A 23663-nucleotide genomic window follows, 5' to 3' on the forward strand; every position below is an offset into this window, starting at 1 on the left:
TTTGTCAGCGCGAGGCGTGGTCAGGTGCGGCAGCCTTCATTCGGAAGACACGAGATGCAATATTTAGTAGGTCTTGTGTTAGGATGTTGACGTCGAAAGGTTCTGTAAGAAGCATCCCGAATTCAAACCCTTTTAAGAGTGCGAGCCATTCCCGCTCTGGGGAGTGCCAAGCTACTACGAGAGTCTGGCCTTCGGGGGCACGGTCCATCTGCATACGGTGAGGTATTTTACCCTTACGACCAATTGCTTTCTATTGTTTTCTGGATCAGAGGTATACCTTTATATGATGCAATATCAGTCATGTTTGTAGTGACCACTTTCAATGGATCTCAAACTTATATGAGGCAACTTGACCTTCTTTCCAAGCTGCTGTCAAGTCGCCATACATCAGTGACAACATGAAGCACTCCCCAACGAGAACATAATGGCTCTCTATCGGTCTCAGAACGAGCGGCATCGAAGCTCCAAAGAGAACACACACAACGTCACCTATTTCAGTGGCAGCCGGACCAATTCCAACATCTCCATTCTTCGTTCGAATAATGCGCCTATTGATGCACTCCTTTGGGACACGTTTCAGAAAATTCCTCAAGGGCAATCGTGATGGCCGATACCATGAGCACACGACATCGTCCCAGAACTCCTCAAATATTGCTATGCCCCCAATTGTGCCGGGTGTGAACGACAACAAGAGAAGATCAAATAGGATATGGTAGTCATAGCCGAAAACAATTCTCTTGAGCGTGTCGGATTCATTCCACCAGTGACCAGCCACCGTGGCCTCATCCGTGGAATCAAAAAACTCTGCCGTCATAGTGGACGTTGTTTCAACTATTTCATCGTATCGCAGCCCTACGGCGTACAGAATAGACTGCTGCAAGATGAAGTCGGGGTCCACGCCGAGGTCTGCGGAAGCCGGCATCCAGGCTGGTGGCGACCGAGTCATTCGCAAACCAAAGGAGTTGTTTTTGGAAAGAGTCCTCGTGAACTGACAATGCCACTGAGGGATCCAAGAAGGGGTTTCAAGATCCACCTTTTCTCCATGTTGAACAGTGACCAGTATCTCGAGATCGTTCCGTCTTTTGATGATTTCCTGCGCGGTGGTCCTGTAGACCTCCGAGATGGTCGAGCGGTAGTCTGGTTGGATATCTATGGGGCCCGCTCCCGTCCGTGCGCCGCCTGCTTGCATACCTAAAAGGGCGAAAACTCGATCCCGATCGTCTGAGGCTTGAAATATACGCCCTATCTCCATCAAATCCATCAAGCTCCTACCTCTGTATGGTTGTCGGAGTGAGACCATCGCGTGCGTCTGGTCATAACCTTGCATCGGGATGGATGAGCTCATACTTTGAGAGTACTCCCGCATCAGGTGCAAGGCATGTTCAACTACCGCCCAACTCATTGACGCGTGGCCCCATACCACCTCTACCTTTTTAGCAGCTACCACCTCTTGTACCACCCACAGTCGCAGAAACCAGGGACACTTGAAGAATTCTTGGACTGTCCACCAGGCAAAAGCCCTTAATTCTCCCGAATGTGTTTGAAGAGGAATTTGAACTGGTACGTCCCCAAACAGATGTAAACCGTGATCGACAAGAAGCTTGGCCCCCGGAGCTCTCCACGAACTTTGGACGACAACTGTGACGAATGGGATGGCGAAATGGCTGTTTGTGTTTCCCAGCCAGACAACAACGGATTTGGCTGATTGGTAGATGATGTTCATCCGTTTGACTTGACTTGCGCGTTCTTCTAAGTCTTCCTGGTTGATGCAAATCGCATCAACCCACATACATCTTGGATGCCGTCGCCTACGCATCCTGTACAAAGCATCCCATACATTTGCTCCTACTTTCAAGATCTTACCTTCACAAATAATCAGATGGTCCGGGTTGCCCTTATCCCAGCAATAGGACAAGGCCTCATATAGTGGTAGGCTGTCGAGGTTCTCAACTTGGAGCTTACAGATAATGTCATCTGTTTTCCGTCCGGGCATGACTGTGAGCAATCTAAAAGCGCTGTACGCCTTTGGTAGTGGGGAGTAATTGTACATCTCCGTGACGGGCAGCTGACGATGTCGAAGAGTACTGCTGTGCTGGGAAAACGGGTCGACCACACCCAAGAACGGGTTGAATCTGTTTCTTGGCTTCGACCATTTTCCAATTGTGGGCGGTATTCGGTCAACGTCTGAGTGTGAAGCATTAGCCTGCCATGTTTTGCAAGACAAAATGGTTGGCCGAGGACTTACACTCCAGCTCTTCAGAAGATTCTAACCATCGCTCCTTCTTTCGCATTCGCAGACCCTTGTGAAGCCATCGGCGCTCAAGGACCCAGCAGGTTCTCTTCTCTGCCGTGCCTGGATCACCCTCATTGACTTCAGCCTTGTTTGCCACAGCCTTGTCAGGTTTATGTTTGATCAATTGCAGGCCACGTATTCTCAAATCCCACAAAAGCCCACTTATGGGACCCGGTAGGTATAAGGTAGGCGCCCGTGTAGTTTCTTTGTGAGAACTCATCTTTTTCTCTCGAGTAGTACTTCATGTGGTTGACATTCTGTGGCCTTGGTTAGTTAGGTCAGGACTCGGGAGCCCGCATATATCTAAGCCGCAGATGGCAGGGTGCCCCTCGGCTCAGGGCTGGCACCCCACGAAGAGCGGCTGTGTACCCTATAAATAATCCTGCGAAGAAATACCCGAGATTTATCGAGTCCTTCCAATGGCATATAAACCCCGCCATCGCCAGAGTCTGTTCCTGATGTTGGTCATCCGGAGGTCCCTGTAGCCATGGTTCAGGATCGTCATCAACCTCCTCCTCCTCCTCCTCCTCCTCCTCCTGGTCGCAATCAACAAGCGTGTTCGAAGGCCTTCATTGTCGTTAATTGAGGAATATTTTTGGCGACATCTGAACAAGATTCCTTTTAACCCTCGGTACCTACATCGAATTTGCCGCATGGGTCCCAAAACTAATGTATGTAAAGTCCTTGATGCATATCGCAGTGAATCAGCCAAGTACTTGATATTGGGTGCCTTGGTAAAGACTTAGTATGTACTGTCAGAACTTTTCTTAGCACAGGGTGAGCTGGAGCATCATCGATTGGCCTTCTCTTTGAGCCGCGAAAGTCTGCCACATCACTAACTGGCACCTGGTGTGCTAGGACTGGGATGAAGCAATTACTACGAGTAATCAATGTTGACTGCTCACCTTCATAACAAAAACATGGCTACCATGTGTGAGAAGGTCTGGTTATTGTGTCGTAGATACCTAGTTAAATTTGATGCACTCCTTTGAGACACGATTCAGAGTATTCCCAATAAGCAATCGTGATAACCGATGCCATGCCAAAGAACTTCCAGTTTATAATTTTGAAACGAAACAAACATTATGACGCCGAGGATAACTGACTTTCTTTTGAACTGGGGTTATCCTGCCGAGGCTTAGGCCGGATCTTTTTAATTGTCGGTACTTTAACCATATATTACTCTGCGGCTATCTACTACTGGACCATCAATATGGATGCCGAAAACGCGGTCCAGGAAAACTACGACAAGAATGCTGACGCCTATGGACAGTTTCTTGCTACACCGCTTGGCACCCTCGAAAAACAGCTATTCGATTTGTCAATCAAGGACTGCGATGGTCTGAGGGTCCTGGATCTCGGTGGAGGAACCGGGCTGAGGGCTCGCGACGCTCTCAACGCTGGCGCTCGGCAGGTTGATGTGGTCGACATTTCGCACGAAATGATGCGCGTTGGCCAAGAGTACGAAAAATCGATTGCGCGCGATTGCATTACCTGGTATCATGGTGATGTGTCGAAGCCCCTTGATCACCTGCCTCTAAGCCTCTACGACCTGGTCATTGCCAATGGCGTCTTTGACCACGCATCCAATGCCGATGAGCTCGAGGCAATGTGGCGCAACGCAGCGGCCTATCTCAAGCCAGGAGGTCGTGTAATTGCGAATCGGAATAACCCATTGTCCCAATCGGCAGCTCATGGGAAATATGGTGTCACTTTCACCGACTTTCAACACTTCGCTGGAGGCTTGTCCTTTCGGTACCGTATGACGACCGATCCGCCACTTGAGTTCGAGTCGCTTGCGCTGGAAGTTTATTACTCGGGGTCGTTGGAGATACCAGGGAAGTTCTTCGAGGACTTCCAAAACGTACCCTGGGACGAAACACCAGTCGTGAAGGCCGATCTCGAGTTTTGGGAGTTGTACCTGGCTGACCCAATCTTGTATATTTTTACGGCGAGGAAGCCTGACTGTTAGAGTGTTAGGTGCACCGCCACATATAGCGGGCTCCCGACCACTAAGGCCTAACTAGGGAGCGCTTAACGATTCCATTGATCTCGTCCCTTGTCTCATACTGACCCTCTCCAGAGGCCCAGACCCAAGAAGTTTTTGATTGAAGCCGGGCCTTGAACACAGGATGGAGCAGTTACTATGAGTGATAATAGTTAACTCCTCACTTTGAAAGCAGAAATGTGGGTATCATGTGTTTGCAGATCTGATGTTACATATTACAATGTTAGATAAGTCGACGTATTCATATGGCGCCAGTGGAAAGCCAGAGGCCAAAACCCATCACACTTTCATCTTGGGCGCCTTGTCTCTTCGGAAATAAATTAGTCCTCTGACTAGTGTGTTCCTGCAATAGAATTCCCCCGTGCGCCAGCGCCCAAATATTCGCGTGTACCGGACACATTCTCGGTGCGTGGGAACCCATTCTGACCATGATTTCGAATCGATTCTTGCTGCTCAGTTTCCGCACCACCACCTTCGCGACGCTTGGTGATATCTCTGGCTCCGGAGTTGAGTCTCAGCTTGTCGGCTGTGATCAAATCCTCGCCTTTGGTGGGTGTCCATTTGCTGCTCTTCCACGGCTTCACTTCCAGTAGGAACATAGTGTCGATCTCCTCCAAAGACCTTCCAGAGGTCTCGGGCAGGAAGAAGTAGACGAAGAACACTGCGAACAGATTACATCCGGCAAAGACGTAACCGTATGCATAGCTGATGTCGCCGGTGATGAATGGAGTGAAGAAAGCGATCAGGCTGTCGGAAAAGGGGGTCAGTGCGAATCCAAAGCATTTTTGGACGCAAATTTGTTACTCACAAGTTGAAGAGCCAATTGCTCGCTGCGCATAGTGCAATGCACTGACTACGATATCGTGTGGGATAAAGCTCAGCACTCACAGCCCATGCCATCGGGCCCCAAGTGCTGGCAAATGCGGCGATAAAAAGGCAAGCAAAGACAATCATAACATAGCCGATTGTTTGATTGTTCGTGCCATCACCATTCTCGAGTTTAAACTGTCCGAGTGAGGCAAAGATCAAAAAGCAGACGAACATCCAGGCAGCTCCAGCCATCAGACATTTTCGTCGGCCAAACTTTTCCACCATGTATAGACCGGGGAAGGTCGTGACGACGTTGACAGCACCTAGGCAGACAGTCAGCTTCATTCAGACTCCAATGGATCATGCCATCACGAGAACTCACCAAGAATGATTTGTGTGACGAAAGAATTGGAGAGTCCAACAGATGAAAAGACCACGGTTCCATAGTAGAAAAAGTAATTGGCACCTGTGAGCTGTTGCAAGGCCTGGATGGTCATTCCGAGCAAGGTGCGGCGTAACATCTGTGGTCCGGTGAAGACCTCGTACCAGGGATGATGGCCACCCTCAAGTTCAATCTGCATCTTCTCCTGCATTTCGACCAACTGATCCTTGACGACCCGGTGTCTCTCTGAGACGCCGTGGAATCTGGCAATACTGGTGGTGGCTTTATCGATATTACCATTCCTATAGTCGTGTCGTGGAGTCTCTGGGAAGAACAAAATGCCTACCCCGAGAGCGATAGCAAAGAGGAAGCCAATACCCATCACGATTCGCCATGAGGCTGTGCTTTGGATACTTTCGGTGCCGGCGTTGATCGCGTAAGCGATTAAAATTCCAATGGTGATGAAAAGCTGATCCCAGGCTTAGTTTTCACTTCCAAAAATTGAGAAATATTGCGAGAATTTACCTGATAGCAGCAAACGATAGCACCGCGTACATGGCGAGGGCTGGACTCGCCCTGATATGCAGGTACCATAACTGACATCCCTAGGCAAGAGTAAGTATTGCTATCAAGGCGGAAAGCCACAATCAAGTATCAAAATTTCGTGGTCTGTCAGGATGAGCTTACCTCCTATCGCAAATCCAGCAATGATACGACCAATCATGACTTCATACCATCGAGGTCGCATGGCAGCAATCTGGATGACAACACCAACGCAGAAGACAATGGACCAGAGTACCAGAGAATACTTCCGGCCCAACTTCTTGTTATTCGCCAATGGACCGGCAACAAGAGCACCAATCAGTGTGCCGATAGACAACTGTGTAAATAACGATGAGTAAAAATAAGCCAAAGATACGAACACGAGACAACATACCATTCCAACAATCAAGCCAGATCGTACATTGCTGAACGCAAGTGGATCCTGTTGATCGGCGAAATTCTCCAGAAAGTTGTCCATTTCCAGGAAACCACTGATTTGACCAGTATCGTAGCCGAAACAGAGACCGCCGAATGATACCAGGACGGCCATGAAGAACGTCCTCACGGTAAGGAAAGGTACCTTCGATTCATCATCAAAGGGACCCTTCTCCGTCTCAATGTCGGCGGTGTCCCCAGTCGCTGTGAATGAAGATCGCACAGAATCACCTCGCCGGGGAGCAGGAGGGTATTGCTCGTCTCCCTGCTTCTTCTTCTTCAACATATCTAGCACTGCCATGACTGGGACTTTCAGGTTCAGCGAAAGCAATCGTGACAGACCTCAGACGAAGTGGTGATAGAGTTCAGGAGTCTCGCAGACAATTATATCAGTGAGGCAGACTCCCCAGCAAGATTTAACGGTGCCCATTTCGAGGAGACATGACGGGTAGATCCTACACAACGTCATTGTTCGACGTTGGTAGCATTGAAGCCATTCTTCAAGTCGTCCACCGTGCACTAGCGACCTATGAGAGCGTTGGCGGAATCCACATCGGGCAGGCTCCGTCATTGATCGTCGCTAAACAACGTCATGAATTAAGCCTTCTGCCGAGCAAGGCTTCCACGCACACAAGACTTGATATCACGAATTCAACCACGTTGCTGGAAACCTTGAGACAGCTCCTGTGATAAACTCACCCACGGCCTTCAGCCTGATGCTGGAATGACAACGGCATGAAGTTGTTCTTATTGCGGTGTTCGTGCTAGGACTGTGTAGCTTTGGGAATACAAGATGTTCGAGGTGCAGTGGGGCGTGGTATGACGTCGCCTCGTGGCCGCCATGGATCATTGAGCCCCGGCCCCCACTCCCACCTAAACTTTTCTTATCGCCCGTACCGATCACCCAGCGAGCGATCCGATGGCACGTCCACCGAAGGATTGCACGCCATAAAACCAGAATTGATTCAGTTTGTGGTCATGCATTCCCCGCGTTTAGTAGATCCGTCCTGCTCACGAAAAGCCGAATAACCGGGTTCTGTGTCACGTCTCGTGGACGGAGGAAGTAAATGAGGCTTGACTTGTGGAGGAACCTTGCCCCTCCAGGCTTAACTGGGGAGGCGCACGCAATGGCTTTTCTTGTCCTCTTGAGGGTACAAAGTGGACTTGTAATCAGTGATCATCGACGCAATCCTCTGTCCACAGTAAATGGCATCTATGCAACCTAAACGCGACAGCCACGTGCAGGGTTCAAAACTCCCAGTTAATAGACTTCCCACTGTCTTTCTTTTTTCTTGACTTTAAATCGTGGCTTGCAGGAAAGAAACGGTTCTCGGATTTTTTGAGCTACCTAAAGCTTCCAAGAAGAAACGATGATTGTGACCCACCGACCCCAGATAGATATGATCCTGAATATTGCGGAATTGCTCACAACTGAAATATGGGTTACATTGACCAATAACCCATCCTCCTCCATATATGAACATTAATATTAATACAAGACTTGCGGGAAAATGCCCATCCAGCTAAGAAAGAATAAAGACACTCCGCTGAATCCAAAGAAGGCAAGCCAAGGTAACACCGATTGCGCCCACCTAGGGAAGAGTAATCCCAAGTTTGGAGAAGCTGTCTTGCCTCAAGAAAAACCCCCCTCCATCCCTGAATTGGCCTCCTATGCTTGGTTTTGGCTTTCGTTTGATCAACAAGCGTTGCAGTGAAAGATGACAGGCCAAAGGTTACTCGCGGGAGGCTACTCTCCCCCGTCTCAGGGCCTCTTGCTTTTCCGATCGCTCGACCGCTCGTACGTCGTGACTTTCTTCTCGGTGCCAAAGAGGCCCTTCGTGATGGTGGTTACCTTACTGAGTCCGTCCTCACGTTCATGCATTCGAGCATCTTTATCAGTTAACCTCTTACTATCCCTGGTTCGATCAACAGCAGTGGATGATCGACGCTTCCCCGTTGCTTTACTACCACTATCGCTGGAGACGGAACCAATTTCAATTGGGCGGTCGCTGCTGATTGAAGGACTCCGTTCCTCGGGAGTCATGAGCATGGTCTTTCGGAAGATGTCAATGATTCTCTCGCGCGCAGTCGGCCAATGCTTATATGATGCCTGGCCCAGGATGGCGAATTTGACACCTTCAACATACTCAATCTGCCACAACTCTTGCATATTGATATATGCACTTGGTTTGGGTGTTCTCTCTACTCCACCCCAAGCAAGAGAAATACAAAGCCTGAAATATCCATCCGGTTGCTCCACTGATGCCTGATGAGTTGCTTCGGTAGTGAGTTTCGCATGATCGAAAGAATGATCTTCGTCTACAACATCATCGCCATGTGTGCAGAGCGTCAGACAAGTGAATGAAGTGCCCGAGTTGTGACGGATCACCAGCATGATGCGATCGTGTATCCTCGAAGTATGATTGTTATCATGGACGTGGATAATGTGGCGTACAGACAATTTTCTTTCCGAGATGGGATGGTAGACTAGTGGTTTTGGTTCAGGTCGCGGATGATTGGATCTGGTCGCAAGCGTGGGTTGGTCTTTGGGTGTTGGATCTGCAAGATCGGAAATATCTTTGAACTTCCCGGGACGGTGGGAGCTACCAGCGTTAGGTTCAGTCATGTCAGTTGGTTGATCGACAATTTCGATATTTGTGGCCGACGCAAGAGGCGTGCTTGATGAATTGGGTCGTCTAAAGTAGTCCATCAAAAACGCAGATCATATGTTGCGAAAAGAAAATAAAGTCCTCGGTCGGTAGTGGGCTAGTGCACGTGGGAAGCCTAGAAAGAAATGCTACTAAGTGGTAGCTGGAGTCGGAAGGAGAGATCGAACAAGTCTGTAAAAGGTCGGGTTATGAGTATCATTGTCATACGGACACGACGGGGGAAAGTGCCACGTCTAAATAATGTTCCTCCATTACTAGCATGCTTGAAGGGTGGTGGCCTGTGCCAACTCAAAGACTGCTCTTGCTACCCGTGCTTGTAAAAGATGGAACGTTAGAAAGGATCAAATCCAGACAAGAGGCAAGTGTGAGTGGGCATATACGGGTCGCTAAGAAGGGAATTGTACTGCGCAACTTGGCAGATGGCGTCCGGCAGTCTGGAGAAAGTCATGAACCATACGCAGGGAGACGTGTCGTACCGCCAACAGAGTGCAGTGGTTGGTAGCTCGTGGTAGCCTCGTTGCCTGTTATCGTTGACTAAACCATAGGAAGATGGGTGGCGAATATCAGTGGCGAATCAGCCGACCGTCCCCAGATGATGCGATTGACTTAGCGTGTCGATCACGAGCTTCGAGTCATATTGATACGAGATATTCAGATCAGCCTGATGATGAGGCACAGCCACGGCATATAGCTGAGTCTTTAAGCTAACCCAAAAGTAGGAAGACGGAGTAAGCTGGTTGGATGTCTCTTATCGAAAACTTGGTTGCTGAATATCGGGGCGGATTTCGCTGAGCCTCTAGTAGCCTGCAATGTCTGCCTTGTGGTCCCATTTGAGTTTCTGGCCCACAATGATGATATTGATTATCACCAGCGAGTAAGTGCTCAACGTAATTTGTGACAGCGAAACAGGGGATGGCATGGAAGTGAATACCCAGGTGTTCTCCTTTACTGGATAGTGTTTGTTTTTCGTCTGCAAAGAAGTCGCGTCTGAGTCGGGCACAAGCAGCTTCGGATAACTCAACTCCCAAGTATGCGCAGAATAGTTTGGCACGCCAATGCGGCCCAGGAGGCAGTGAGTGGCGCCATATGTGATTATATCCTTGGATGGAATGGATTTATCGTGCTACAGGTAGATAGTGAACGTAGAGAATGATGGAGGCTAGGGTGTACATTTGTTCTGGGGTATTCACCGGGAAACTGGGTGGGGATCCCTAGGACCAATCAAAGTATCCTCCATTCTCTGTATCAAATGATCGATCCCGTCCCTAGGTCTAACCAACTCACACTTGATAGAGTAACGGTTGAGAGATAGTTATCTTACATCATGGCTCCACCAGTAAAGCCCAAAGGCTTGAATCCTCGTGTACGTTCAAAGCTCCGAGTGAATCCCTCAGGAGACCAGTTCCCGTACTGACAATAACCTAGGCCATCACAGCACCGATCGCAGCCTTCGTCATGGCTGGTCTTCTCTATACCTACTCCGTGACTTCGATCCGAGCCGCCAAACGAAATGCGAAACTTCACAGAGAGGCTGATGGCGGCCAATTGGACATGCGTAAAGAGAGCCTCCGCAGGCACGGTGTTTTGGATCAGGTCGAAGGCACCGCAGGCATTCAGCTATTCAAAGACGCGAGGACCGATGCCAAAGCAGAGAACCGCTTTCTGACCGAGAAGAAGGCGAAACCTCTTGGCTCATCACAGCAAGAAGAGGTGGGTGCACCCCGTACGGAAAATGAGGGTCTACTCGAAGAATATCGCGGTCGTGGTGCCTTGAAGAAGCTCAAGGAAGAACAAGCCAAGTGATCAAAATGGTCCAGAGAGGAAAGATTATCACAAAACTTAAGCAGGGACTGCTGATACCTGTGCCATGACCGCATTGGAGAATGACAACACTTTACTATATTGAAGGAGTTGAACCAGCGCCCAGCTGTTTGCCCTGCAGAGCTCAAACACATATGAGCAGACTTCATCACCTACCTAGGTATCATGGGCTCTACACACACTAAACAAAGAGTATGGATAAACTCAGGTTCCGAGCTTGCATCGTATGCACCAGCTAAAGGATCTATGTTGCACCGCTCTTGCGACTACCTCTCAACTCGGATTGTCCATATGTACGTGGCCATATTCTAAATCACTACAGAAAATGACCGATGCCCATGTTGCGAGTACCAGATGGCGCAAATGGAGATGGATGCATGAAGCCAACACTGCTGAACAAGGACTTTAAAATGCTGCTCGTGGTTTCCTGAGGAATATTGAGCACACCTCGAGATTATTCTGGAGGCGGCGACACAAGACAAGACCTTGGTGAAGGTCGATGTTTGATAGCAGTGTCATGTGGTTGTAAAGCCCTGCATTATGTACAAACACAGCAGAACATGCTCTATCAATGTATATCAAATAGATGTATGTTTATATGTCAGTATATACTACTGTTATGCCCTAGAACATTTAACCGAGTACGTGCACTCTACCTTCAGGTGGATGCGGAAGCTTGTTCGAACAAGTCTGACGTGGGAGGCTTTGCTGACCTCATCGATCCGCGTCTTTTTTCGCCGATAATGATCCCAGCTGCCCAATAATGATCAAATCATGATGTGCTGTTCGCTCTACAAGCGGATCGCGTAGGAAGCATCGGGGCAATATCAATGCAAGGAATGTCAAATCACACCGAGGCACTCCCACAGTCTATCAGAGTTGTCGTCCCTTCAGCTCTCTCCCAGTCTGTCTCGTGCGTCCAAGTCACCAACTAGGAACGGCCTTTCTTCCCGTCGCGTGATAGGAACCAACTGGAAGTCCTGCAGCTAGATTGGCCTTCAAGTTCAGCTCGTACGAGGTACTTCTTGCGAATGTCAAGTGGTAGCCAACGATTACCCTGCCCACTTGGTTCTAGAACAAAGGGGAATCGTTCTTGTTGCCGACGTCCCCGTTGGGGCTCTTTGGAACGTTCTTGTTCCTCTAAAAGGCGCTCTTTCGCATATTACCCTCACACCCTCGCCTCTCCCCATATTCATATCGACCCCCCCTTGCCTCTGGATTTCTATTCCTCTGCCCATACAATTGCAGCCTCAATCCTCCTGGGTTGCAACCTTGACCGCTGAGATCGCAGAGTTCCACACTGTCCGTGCGACCTAGATTATCCCCACCCTCGTCACGAGCAACCATCCAAAAACCAGGAAAGACCAAGTTATCCAAGGCACCTCTCATTTACTCCGACAGGCAACTGCTGGTGAAACCACGATTCTATTGCATATATCTTCCTCCTACGTGCCATTGAATTCCACCTCGATCCGAATCTCCTCTTTTCCACTTCGAAAGACGCCCCCAGGAACCCCTCTTCCACACCCCCACCTTTCCCCGATTCTTATCTACAACGTGCCAAAGAAGGGCAGGCACCATCACGTTACACCATGACTTCTCTGATATTCGGGTCCATCTACTTAGGCCACAAAGGCATCATCAATCATCGGCGCGAAAAGCAGAGGCAAAAGAACTATCAACGATGGGAGGGATTGCGGGATGAGTACGATGAGCAACGGAAGATTGGTCGAGAATCAAGATCTTTGGACATTCAACGCACAGGTGCAGATTATGATGACGATCGACCTGTTTTGACTCTACGAGATCAGCAAGAAGCAAATGACGCTCGCACAAGTTGGCGACCACAGGAAAGCTTCGATGGCTCGGCATCATCCCAAGCCGATCGACGTACCAGTGTCGAAGTCGCATCTGGCTCCGGTCTCAGGCCACTGATGCAACAAAACAAAACAGGCTCCACCTGGGATGACGGCCTTCCACAGCGCTTGCGAGTCAGTCGGCGCAACTGGGACGATTACCAGCCCTCGAATTTGAGCGGAAACGTCAGTCGGAGTGGCAGCGTCCGGGAGAAAAGCACGACCGACACCCCAGCTCGGGAAAGGAGCGCAAGCAAAACACCTCCTTCGGTGAACAAGCAACCATCACCACAGCCAGATTTCTCAACCCAACCCACATCCTATCGTCCCACCGACCATCGAAGTGTCACTTCACCGGCACAGATGACGCACCAGCCAGAAGTCAAAGCCATCGAGTATTCGACACCAGGCGGACTCATGGCCGAATTGATCGAGTCTGGAAATTCGTCACAACCACAATCGCAACCACAGCATCAGCAAAGTCATTTTCACCCACATCAACAGCAGACACCTTTCCCCCAAGCCTACCACCATGCCTCTTACTCTCACCCACAGCAGACCTCTTACTCGCCTCAACCGCAGCAAACTCCTTTTTCTCCTCAGCCACTGCCCCAACAGACAGGAGCGTATGGAGGTTTCCAGCCGAATTCTTATGGTGGCACAGCTCCCGCACCAGCACAACCCTCGCAACCTCAGAACGGAGGCATGCAAGAGTGGTGGAACCGTCCTTTGTAAGCCTTTACATGTGTTGGCAGTGGGCAGTGCTGGAATATAAATATTGTCGATACGGTAGATGTGAACACCGGACCTCCTCGGATTTCCCAACACCTACATCCACGACGGTCCTCACGGTCCATATCATCACACCAATCCTAGAAGCGTCCGGCGAGGCGAATTTGTCTTTTCCTCTTTCCTCTTTCCTCTTCCACGATTACTAGCGAGGGCGTTACAATCGGAGTTGTTGACGAAGGCACCTTTCAAATCCCCCACAAAAAGATTCACTCAGACTAAAGCACAGAAAGCGCGGCGAGGTCTCCTGTTTCCCGACCGATTTTGATTTTCGAAAGATTTTCCTTTATGCAGCAAATCAGGCTCGGGCTCTGTTCCCTATATGACCGTTTTATATGGCAAGAAAGCAAGCATCTTTCTCTCTCTCTCTCTATATATATTGACATGAAAATATATCAGAATCCAAAGAATAGAATATTTTTATTTTTTCTAATTGCCAACAAAAATAGCTGAGTGGACATAATAGCAATCTTTATCTTTCTTTCCTTCTTCGGACTTTTCACCACCAGCACCAGCACCAGCACCATGATTTCGATAAGATACAGGATCGGAATAGCAGCTTGATTAAGGTATTTTTTAACGCCGTCAAAAAGTTCATAGTCCTACCCTATATGCACTCTTCTGTGCGATTGATTGTGCACGCCATTCACGCCAAATCTCCCAATGCGCCTCAGAACGAGCAGAGTAACCAGATTAACTATGCATGCAGGGCTGGGTGAGTGGATGGATGGATAGATACATGAATCAATTCATCCCATTTTCCGGTCGAGAAAGGATTCATTCGTCCCAGAGGGGGAAGTGATCATCATCACCCATCGCTCAACTTCTCAACTGCAGTGAACAAAGACCCAGTGCATCGGCACCGGTACTGCATCCACCCATCCACCCACATGCTCAATCCAGTATCCTGGGGCAGGATCGCATACCACGAGGCTGCACCCAGCCGTCCGTGCCAGATGACACAGACCCAAAAAGCTCGGTTTCGGTTGCTCAAGCCTCAGACTGTGGGTAACCGCGGCCGGGAACGTCCGGAGCCCGGCGCGAACCCACCACCACCCTCCAACTGCACGTACCAGTACCGTACTCTCCTCAGAATTACCTCATTCACCTTAGATATCCGTATGTAGAAACTTCCTCCGTTCGTCGTCGACACATATCAGACTGGGAAAACAGCCCGTCGTCTCTTGTTTTCCCCGTCGGTCTTCTCCACCTCCACTCTCATAGTTGTGACCTTCAACTCGATGAATTCAAATTCAAGAACGAGAAGAGGCGAAACCAGTAGAAGCAATAATGTGGAAAACTCCCAAAAAAGGCTCCCCTCGATCAAGAAAACCCCAACGCCTAGCCCTTCACCTATCGCAATTGGGGCTGCTAGAGTATCGCCAAAGGGAGAGCAGATAAGGAGGTAGGATTGTTTGTTTGGATCAGAAAAAGTATTTGGTTCGTTTCTTATCACCCACGTTCTTTTTTGTGGTTATAATAAAAAAGTTCTATGCTGCATTACCCGGCTTTTCTTGGGTGTCAATATGCTGCAAATGAAAGTGTCAGTAATTGGATCGAAGTGAACGTGTCTAGGGTTTGTGGATGACTTACCCAAACCACGTAATTAGGCAACCCAACGACCTGGTAGCCGGCTCTCTTGGCCATCTTTGCGAAACCTTCTGTCTCAGCTTGGTTCTCAAATGCGTAGCAAGGGAAGTTGATGCCTATTGACAGACTCGTTAGCCGAATATATCCTCATGGCTTCTGTGGGTTGATGGAGGAGCTGGAGGAGACGAACCAGATCTATGCACATCCGCCTTGACAAGGATATTGACACCACCAATGCCGTCCAATTCTATTTCCTCGTCTTTATTGTTTCTCCAGTCGCCCATGCGAGCCATGTATGTACGTCCGGTATCATACTCTTTGTACCCCTCGGCGAGAACAACATCTTTGTCAAGGCTGTTTGCCAATCGTCGACCTTTGTCAGACTCTACCCAGGAATTGTAATCGAAGCGGCCTTCAATATCACGACCCTTCTCGTAACGATGGAACCAGATGTCTGGAAAGATGAGTTAGCAAGTTGATCTCTGGAGCTCGGGGACCCGAAATTCTGCTTACTGGGAACCAAGATGTCGCGATCATGCGCGACAAAGTCCTCAATGATCTTTTTAGGACTATCCACAATGTCTACATCTCTCCAGTAGACCCAGGCGTGCTCAGGCTTCAAAGCAGCCGAAAGCAGATAATTTCTGGCCTTTCCCATTGACTTACGTCGAGGTCCTTGCGCGGCGAAGCCATGTCTAGACTCAACATCCATGTTCATGGTCTGACCAAAATCCTTCTCCACAATCAAGACGCTGTGGAAGGGAATCTTGTCTGTTCTTTGCTGTATTCTGTCCAGTTCCGACGCGAGGACGGCGAGGGTATCATCCGAGGAGTCGCCGACCAAGAAACCGAGATCGATAAGATCGTGAGGGTAGGTAAGCTCAGAGAGAAGATCGAAGTATTTGATTAGATAGGGCGCCGCGTCACGTAGGGGTGTAAGGATGAGAACTCTTTCTCGGTTGCTAACGGCTCGGGGAGTTGAGACAATGGGGTTGAGATCAATGCGTTCGATGGTGGATGAGTTGACCACGTAAGGTTGATGATGATTGAAGAGCACAGGGGTCTGCAGATGTTGATTCCAGGCCACCATCTCGTTATTGGACATTTCTATGGGAGGTTTGGACGGCCCAAAGCAGTAGTAACTGGAGGGTGATGATTGTTAGCGGGTGCTGGGAATGGGAAGATCTGTCTTGCACGTACTTTGACATTTCGCGTGTTGATACAGTGATCCCTCTCCATAATAAGACAATGAGGCCGGTCAAGGCAACTGCGACGAGAAATCGAGTGCGTGTCAAAAACATTAAAATGGCCTTCCATGGTGGGAGTTTGGATTTGGCCGACTTCCAGTTCACGCCGCCTTTGGGAAGCAACATTGCGATAGAAGGAGAAGGGAAAATAGATGTACAAGAATCGTAAAGGGAAGAAAGCTGTATAGACAATTCCACGGAACCCCTCTAGGAGGAGGAGATGAGTATGGCGGCCAGTGTTGGTGATGTTCGACGAGCAACGAGTGGAAGGGCCTGCGCTGGGCCAAAAGGAGGAATTTCGAGGTGATGGAGAATGGGCTGAGGTGTCAGAATAGGTTCCAGGGGCCCGGACGCGAATGGATGTTCTGAGGGAGGGTTGGGATGGGAATCAAAGGGCAATCAGGTGAAGAAGATGGAAAAGCAAAGACCACAGTCGACACAGATGGGGATTTGAGAGCTCGTTGTCGTCGTGGAGATGTCGTTAACTGAGAAAGGGACTATTGCAGTCTTTGGCATTGAGAGAATCTCACACGGTCTCACTTTCTGCTGGGGAAGCGGCCTTGCGCCTGATGGGGTCTAGCACCCCGCCGAGTCGCCAAGCAGAGTTAATTCCATTAGCGTTAACTAACTCGGTATTAGTCTCACACGTGATGGTCTCCAAATTAACGTGTTTTATTTATACCCAGGTAAATTGAGTTTCTCCTTTCTGGACCCGGGTCCTCCTTAATGTCTGGCCGCAACACTGCAAGGCGCGAAGACGTACTATCCCGTGAAAAAAAAGGCTAAAGAGACAAGTGGGTTCATCATTCAATGATATGGAATTAGAATTCCTTCCAGGGATATCAATCCTATACCTATCAGCTGTGTCTATGAATACATAACGACAAATGACGTCTCCATAATCATCATCATAAACGCTATCTTTTATGGGTTCGCTCATCATACAGCAACAACAGCCTAAAACTCCCGGAAATATGTTGGTGTGACATGTCGTTCTTCCCCAGCGAGGCACTCTTTGCCCTTGTGTTACAGGTTGTTGTACATTCCTCCCTCAATCATGTCGATAAATACAGTTTACCTGGTCATGTCAAATATATCTGTACCCGTCTGAGGGACAGAAGAACTTCGGCCCTCATTCTCCTCGAGGCTGGGCGGCGGTGATGGAGGCAAACTCCGCAATGTCGATGAGGAGCCATGAAAGTGGCAGTGACTTCGATACCGCTTCCAGGGACTGCTGGCGGTTGATTGGCTTCTTTGATACTCGTCGTCGCTCTCACACGCACTCAGTGCAACTGAAGTTCGCCTGTCTTCATGATTGATTTCATCGAGCGTCCGCTTTCGGCTAACACTCCCCAGGCCAAGAGTGCCTCGCTGAGCAGTGGCGGTGGGGAGAACATTGTTTTTACTTAAACTTGCCTCCAGGAAATCCAGCAGTATCCATATTAGTTTCTCTGCTCGCGACCGGCCATCATGCTCGGACTGCACGACTCTACCACTCAACTCCTGGGAGTATATCGCGGTACAGAGTTGTTCATCTTTGCCCGGCCCCTTCGCACGCTGAGTCCTTGCTTCTTTGCTTTCGTCGGCGTGTTCTCCGCCGCACTCCGCCGCGATGTCCGGCGAACGAGTACAACTCTGGTTCTGGAAGTCGCGATGCCGTTCGCGCCTCTCTTGCTCCAAGACTGCATGGGGCTTTTTTGCACCTTCTACCACTGGACTTTGTGAACTTTGCTTGTCGTGAGGTCGACGAGGAATGACAACGCGATCACCGTATGTAGCTCTGGTGGAGTTCCGCGTGAAAAACACGGACACCAACTCGTTCCTGTTCATGCCCTCGATACGAGCTTCGAGCTTCGAGCGGAACTTGTTTTCGGGATCATTAGGTTGATACCAGCCTTGGTCATATGCCGGCCTAATCGGGCCATGCAATTCTTGATGAAGAGTCTGCCTGATGGAGGCTATATCAATATTCGAGGAGCCCAGCCGATTTTGGAGCTCTCCGAATATATCTTCCAAGTTATAGTCTGCACGAGTCGGGCTTGACCGGGTTGTGGAGGGTGCCGTGTTTGATGATGCCCATGATCCATCATTCCGACCATCTTGCAGACTTCTCCACTCCAGAGGAGGCAGCCTCGCCGGATTTGACTCTCGTCTGGTTGGGTGTTCCGGCTCTGGGAGAGCACCCTTCAGCATCTCAGTGATGCTAGGTAATGTTGGCATGGTGATATGCTGAGGGAGGTTTTGTTGAAGACACGTTTATTGACTACTTCAGCTTTGATTTTTTCGACCGGCCTGACGAGTAAGCGATAGATTGGGCAAGATTTGATATGTTCCTTTGACCAAGGGAAAACCACTCGGAGAAGTATTGGCCGTGAATGTCGATTATGAAATAGCTGAGGTCATGTAATGCAAATTAGCCACCAATTTGTGCAAGGTAATGGTCATATTCTGAGAGAGAGCAAAAGAGAAGGAAAAGGAATATGCAAATCAGTGAAGAAGTGGTAGAGAGTGTGGATGAACAGAAACAAATGAAAGAGCGGCATCTCAGAGATATGAATACTGACACGACCGAACACCTCGACGCTGGAGGACGTACATTCGAATGCGGCCATGAGGCGAGGCGATCTCTTCATACATGGATCTACCCCACCCGGCGAGGAGCACACTGCCAGATCAGAGACCTGATTTTCTGAAAAGAGGATGCAGTTCTTCCTGATTGGGGAGGCAGAGCCTTGAGAATACGATCTGGTCTACAGCTTGGGCATAGAAGTCGGAACGTACCGAGTGGAAGTGAGTCGCGGACGCGCTTACTACACCCGCAGGTGGACCTGAGAATCTGTTGTTATCATAGTAGAACATGCATTCTCCCAGGAGATGATGGGGACTTGACAGGAGAAGTCGTGGGGACTTCAGGCACCATGGCTTCTGAACGACCAGCTTGGAAATTGCGGCTTGATTCAGCTACTAAATGCACAAGCCTGGTTTGTACCGATCTGGATGATCGTGTATCAGTCTGACTCAATGGGTACCAAAGGCACCTCTAGAGGCTTGTTCAGCGGCTTACTGGACGCTCAAAATGGTCCATGTTCAATATGCACGTCAGAAGATGGGGTCGATCGCGACACACCCCTGACTCGGCCGAAGTAGCCATAGTAGCCACACTGAAGTACTATGGCTACCAGATCTGCCAAGGCAGGGATGGCGCGTGTAGTAGAGCCTTGACGAGTAGTGCTTGTTCGAGGCCGGGATATCGTGCATACTCACTGGACTCCGGGGTGCTCTGTTTTCCTGTTGATCCAAGATCTACCGATTGCAGGATCGGCCACTTCTTTCGAGGCTCTGGTTGATGCCATAAACTAACAAGCAATTTTATTGTCCCAATGGTTCAAGTTGAATGATGCACTGCATTGCAGCTGAGTGGGTGACTTGCAGGGAGTGGAAAGCAGATCCGAGAAATCGCCAGTCAGTGGTAGTTGCCAGTCACGATTTGCGCTTACCGCGCCAGTGCGCGAACTTGACTGCCTACCTTGGTAAGCTTGAGGAAATGTGAGCTCACATTTGCTATACGAGAGCCCGGGATGGACGGGCTAGGGCGCTGCACAAACGATCCAGCATTGGATTCACTACGAGGGTTGGAATTTCTAGCAGGGTGGACCTGATTAACTCGTGAGAGTCTTCCACAGTGGCGCTTCATTGTCTGCTTCAACAGAATGCTGCCGATCATTGTCGTGTTGTTTGTTCACTCTAGGCAATATCTGACACCTCATGTCTGAGATCCAATGGCTAATTGTAATACCCCACGGAATTTCAGAAGGAAGAACTATGGCCTTATCAGTGAGTATGTGAATAAGATAAAATGGTATATACATTACGTGCATGTGTCGAGTAGTATATCATAAAGGCATAAGGGTATATCCTCAGCTCCGAGATGAGCGAAATTATGGCTTCGTCTGTCCCTCGTGAGAAACCAGCACCCTAGATCGTTCCCGTTCGATATCACCGCAACCCGATCCACCGTACGTTGACACCATTCATTAAGTCAAATCGACCCAAGGGTCTGGTTTGACAGCTGCGCGCTGACACCAAAATGCGTCCTGTCCAATCGACTTCTCGTAACAATTTCTAATCATCTCCTTGGCCCTCAAGAAGTTTCCTTGATTCGTCGAGTCTCCTTCGCAACACCTTCACGGCCCGTACTTCCTGTTTGTTTTCCGATTGTAGGATCTGGTTGCAGACACCGCCCACCGCCCGTAACAGATCCAGAACGAGATCTTTGTCAACATCGGAGAACGTCATTGAGCCCTGGTCACTACTGACCTGAAAATCCGGGTCGGCGAGTTTGATCAGACTCTCCATCAGGATTTCGGTATTAGCTGGATGGTTTATCTGTTGCCCATCGGTTGTGAATTGCTGCGAGTTTGTCACTCCATTTGCGGCTGAAATGCTCGCCTGGGGCGAATGTACTGGAGGCGTTGGGAGGCCGTTAGTGACGACTGATCCCTGGTTATGCAGAGATCGTAAAGACTGCACTTGAGGTTGCTGAACACGTCCACCTAGAGGTGGGGTAGGCCAGACCAACGATCCTTTCTCTCGCCTTGGACTGACGGGCGGCTGAGGAAAGCCGGCGCCATTGCCCCAGTGGAGTATCTCGCTGGGTATCTCGTCTTCATCTTCATCCTCATCTTCGACATCATCGTCTTCTTCTCCTTCTGTCGCAGTGGCAAAAGTGGCAGCTGTTGACACAGAATCCATACTATTGCTACGGGCCGCCTTCATCCATGGTGGAAGAGGAGCCTTGAGACGCGAGGCCTGGTGCTCACCATGGACCGCTTTGGGGAATGACTCCTGAACAGGAGTGGTAGCCCCTTCTTCCGTACCGCTCTCTCCACCTTCATCAGTTATTTCCTCACTGTCATTGTCATCAGTAGGTGTATTTTGATCCATCCTTGTTGTGACAACGCTGCTGCCGTCACTTTCAGAAGGGGTCAAACTCCTGGTCCCACCACCAGTGTAATTTCCCAATACGCTGTAGAGAAACATGTTTTCATAATCGAAGGCATCTAGACGATCTTCATGTCTTCCAGCCCCACCTTCTGCAAGCAGATGTTCTGGCACTTCAGGAACTTCAGGCTCAACTTCTTGGAGACTTTCCTGCAAGACCTCGTTGAGGTAAACTTGCTCCTCTTCTGAAGCCGCAACTCCATCCTCATCATCCAGTTCCTGAGCAGCATCTTCATAATGGGACTCCGGAATCATCGATTTGGAGTCATCACGTGTTAATGATGGCATCGGAATGGATTTGTGGAAACTGGGGGTATTCCGGTCTGTTCTGGCATCACTCAACAATCTTGAATCGTTGGTCGTAGGTTGCTCCACGTTCAGATAAGTTTGAGTTTGAGGAGTGACAGGAGCGACCCGCTCATCCAAGGCCCGGTTCTGTTGACGAGAAGGACTCCAGCCTAAGCCTGCGTTCGTATTGAGAGGACTTCCACCTTCTTTGTACTCAGGGGCACTAGTATACCACTGCTCGGGGGTTTGTGCAGCCGTGAAAGGGCTAGGTGTTCTCATGTTTTGAGCACTCCGCCTTCGCATGCTGTCCGCTTGAGCCTTGTCCTTCAGATCAGTTATCCTCGCACGCAAATCAGTCATCTGATCCCGGATCTCTTTGGTGGATCGAGTTGACATAGCCGAAGAAGAGCGGGCAACAGCTGTGGTTGGGCTACTGGTGACCACGGAAATGTTCTCTTTCGAGACTGCAGCCAGAGTATTGATACCCAGGCCTCGAGGACCACTCTGCTCTGGTGAGGTCTTGATGGTGCTCGGTGTCCCGTCCTCCTCCTTCAGCACCCTGAGCGGAGAATTGAAACTTCGACTACTAGCAGGGGAAAACCCGCCTAGCCGACTGGATGGTGACACTTGATATTGCTGTGGGGATTCTTGTCTTCGGCCGTATTCAAGTGCACTGGCTGACCTTTCAGGAATCATAGATAACCGCTTGAGTCCTGTGGGGGTGGTGTCACTACCACCCCTTGTGTGCATTGAGGGATTGGTTTTCACCACAGGATAAAGCGGGCGAGATTTGCGGCTGCTCGCGCCAGCCAAGGAGATGGAACGATAGAGCCCGCCTGCAGGCTGATGGAGTTCCGACATATTGGGCGACGAGCGGGGAGACATGAGAATGCTGTGCCTGGCTTTGCTGAGGTTGTCTTCCATGCTCGTCAGTCGCTTTCTGGCATGTTCGAGGATTCTCTCGGCGCGTTCATTGAGCAAGGTCATTTCGTCCTCCGTTGCTGCTGGTGTGCTGCTATTCCGTTTGCTGTCGGGGTCCTCTACCTCGTCATCTCCAACCTTTGCGACATCTGCCGCCAACCTTTCATTCATCATCTTGGAGGAGTCGAAGTCTTCCCAGTCCCCCAAGTCTGAGCCATTGCTGGATGATGAGTGAGTACTCAGCCGTCTCGGTTGCACTGGAGTCTTTCCAATTGGCGTTGGAGAGGATGGACCGGAAGCAGTAGAAGTATAGCTGATCCTGCTACTCCTCTTGGAGACTGGGGTTTCTTCCTCGCCAATGTCGCTCAGCGGCGCACCGTGTTCGTATCCAATGAAGCTGGTGGTGATGGATGATATCGCGCGCGGGGGCATCCTGACTGGGGTCGCAACCCCCACCTCGGGTGATAACTCTGTGTCTCCCAGTGCCGATGTCAATGAAACAGCTGAATCTGGGCGTGGAGGCAGGGCAACCTGTTGCAAAATTGGCGACGAAGGCAGAGGGGTTGGACTCGAATTGAGGACGGGATTGTAGGGTAGGATCATGTCGGGGTTCGTCAATGTCGGTGAGGGAGGAGCATCGTACGAAGGAGCGTCACTGAAATGGTGTGCGTGGTGGTGAGGGTGAAACTGCGCAGCAGCAGCCATTCTTCGAGAGGATGAATGTTGGTCGTTCTCGGATAGAGGATAGACCAACGGTTTGGATCTGCAAATCTGTTTCACAAAGTCGTCAAATCGCAGCGCAGGTGCGGGTCGGTATCTGCGTCATGCCAGTGCCAGATCGATCTGAGATGGAAAACTTGGGTTCGGGGAAGAATCGAAGCGACAGTGCTCGATAGAGCAGGACGTTTCATTCAATAACGGCACTGATGGGTTGCGATTGCGGTTGCGGTGCAAGTCATAGGTAGTGCTCGTGCAACGATGGAGAACAAGACTCGGTCAAGGTGAATAAT

At 49.8% G+C, this 23663-nt stretch overlaps 9 protein-coding genes across 9 annotated transcripts; 3 read left to right on the plus strand and 6 right to left on the minus strand.

The window, feature by feature from the left end:
* Positions 1-319: 319 nt before the first annotated feature.
* LTR84_010275 (uncharacterized protein) lies at positions 320-2291 on the minus strand (the record flags this gene model as incomplete). Its single annotated transcript, XM_064853812.1, has 2 exons — positions 320-2184; positions 2246-2291. 2 exons carry the CDS (start codon positions 2289-2291, stop codon positions 320-322), a joined length of 1911 nt encoding a protein of 636 aa, XP_064700547.1.
* Positions 2292-3506: 1215 nt separating this feature from the next.
* On the plus strand, positions 3507-4265 carry LTR84_010276 (uncharacterized protein; the record flags this gene model as incomplete). The annotated part of the gene is made up of 1 exon (XM_064853813.1): positions 3507-4265. One exon carries the CDS (start codon positions 3507-3509, stop codon positions 4263-4265), a length of 759 nt encoding a protein of 252 aa, XP_064700548.1.
* Positions 4266-4633: 368 nt separating this feature from the next.
* LTR84_010277 (uncharacterized protein) lies at positions 4634-6772 on the minus strand (the record flags this gene model as incomplete). The annotated part of the gene is made up of 6 exons (XM_064853814.1): positions 4634-5048; positions 5110-5434; positions 5494-5962; positions 6019-6098; positions 6181-6373; positions 6431-6772. The coding sequence occupies 6 exons, from the start codon at positions 6770-6772 to the stop codon at positions 4634-4636; spliced, it is 1824 nt and encodes a 607-aa protein (XP_064700549.1).
* A 1461-nt stretch (positions 6773-8233) lies between these two features.
* LTR84_010278 (uncharacterized protein) lies at positions 8234-9097 on the minus strand (the record flags this gene model as incomplete). Its single annotated transcript, XM_064853815.1, has 1 exon — positions 8234-9097. One exon carries the CDS (start codon positions 9095-9097, stop codon positions 8234-8236), a length of 864 nt encoding a protein of 287 aa, XP_064700550.1.
* Positions 9098-10464: 1367 nt separating this feature from the next.
* On the plus strand, positions 10465-10943 carry LTR84_010279 (uncharacterized protein; the record flags this gene model as incomplete). The annotated part of the gene is made up of 2 exons (XM_064853816.1): positions 10465-10503; positions 10566-10943. The coding sequence occupies 2 exons, from the start codon at positions 10465-10467 to the stop codon at positions 10941-10943; spliced, it is 417 nt and encodes a 138-aa protein (XP_064700551.1).
* A 1610-nt stretch (positions 10944-12553) lies between these two features.
* Positions 12554-13552, plus strand: LTR84_010280 (uncharacterized protein; the record flags this gene model as incomplete). Its single annotated transcript, XM_064853817.1, has 1 exon — positions 12554-13552. The coding sequence occupies one exon, from the start codon at positions 12554-12556 to the stop codon at positions 13550-13552; it is 999 nt and encodes a 332-aa protein (XP_064700552.1).
* Positions 13553-15096: 1544 nt separating this feature from the next.
* Positions 15097-16569, minus strand: LTR84_010281 (uncharacterized protein; the record flags this gene model as incomplete). The annotated part of the gene is made up of 5 exons (XM_064853818.1): positions 15097-15135; positions 15200-15312; positions 15387-15650; positions 15710-16338; positions 16397-16569. 5 exons carry the CDS (start codon positions 16567-16569, stop codon positions 15097-15099), a joined length of 1218 nt encoding a protein of 405 aa, XP_064700553.1.
* A 948-nt stretch (positions 16570-17517) lies between these two features.
* LTR84_010282 (uncharacterized protein) lies at positions 17518-18663 on the minus strand (the record flags this gene model as incomplete). Its single annotated transcript, XM_064853819.1, has 1 exon — positions 17518-18663. One exon carries the CDS (start codon positions 18661-18663, stop codon positions 17518-17520), a length of 1146 nt encoding a protein of 381 aa, XP_064700554.1.
* A 1902-nt stretch (positions 18664-20565) lies between these two features.
* Positions 20566-23358, minus strand: LTR84_010283 (uncharacterized protein; the record flags this gene model as incomplete). The annotated part of the gene is made up of 1 exon (XM_064853820.1): positions 20566-23358. One exon carries the CDS (start codon positions 23356-23358, stop codon positions 20566-20568), a length of 2793 nt encoding a protein of 930 aa, XP_064700555.1.
* Between the last annotated feature and the right edge of the window lie 305 nt (positions 23359-23663).

The sequence above is a fragment of the Exophiala bonariae genome (assembly GCF_035927105.1).
Source record: "Exophiala bonariae strain CCFEE 5792 chromosome Unknown scaffold_41, whole genome shotgun sequence".
NCBI classification, from domain to species: Eukaryota; Fungi; Ascomycota; class Eurotiomycetes; order Chaetothyriales; family Herpotrichiellaceae; genus Exophiala; species Exophiala bonariae.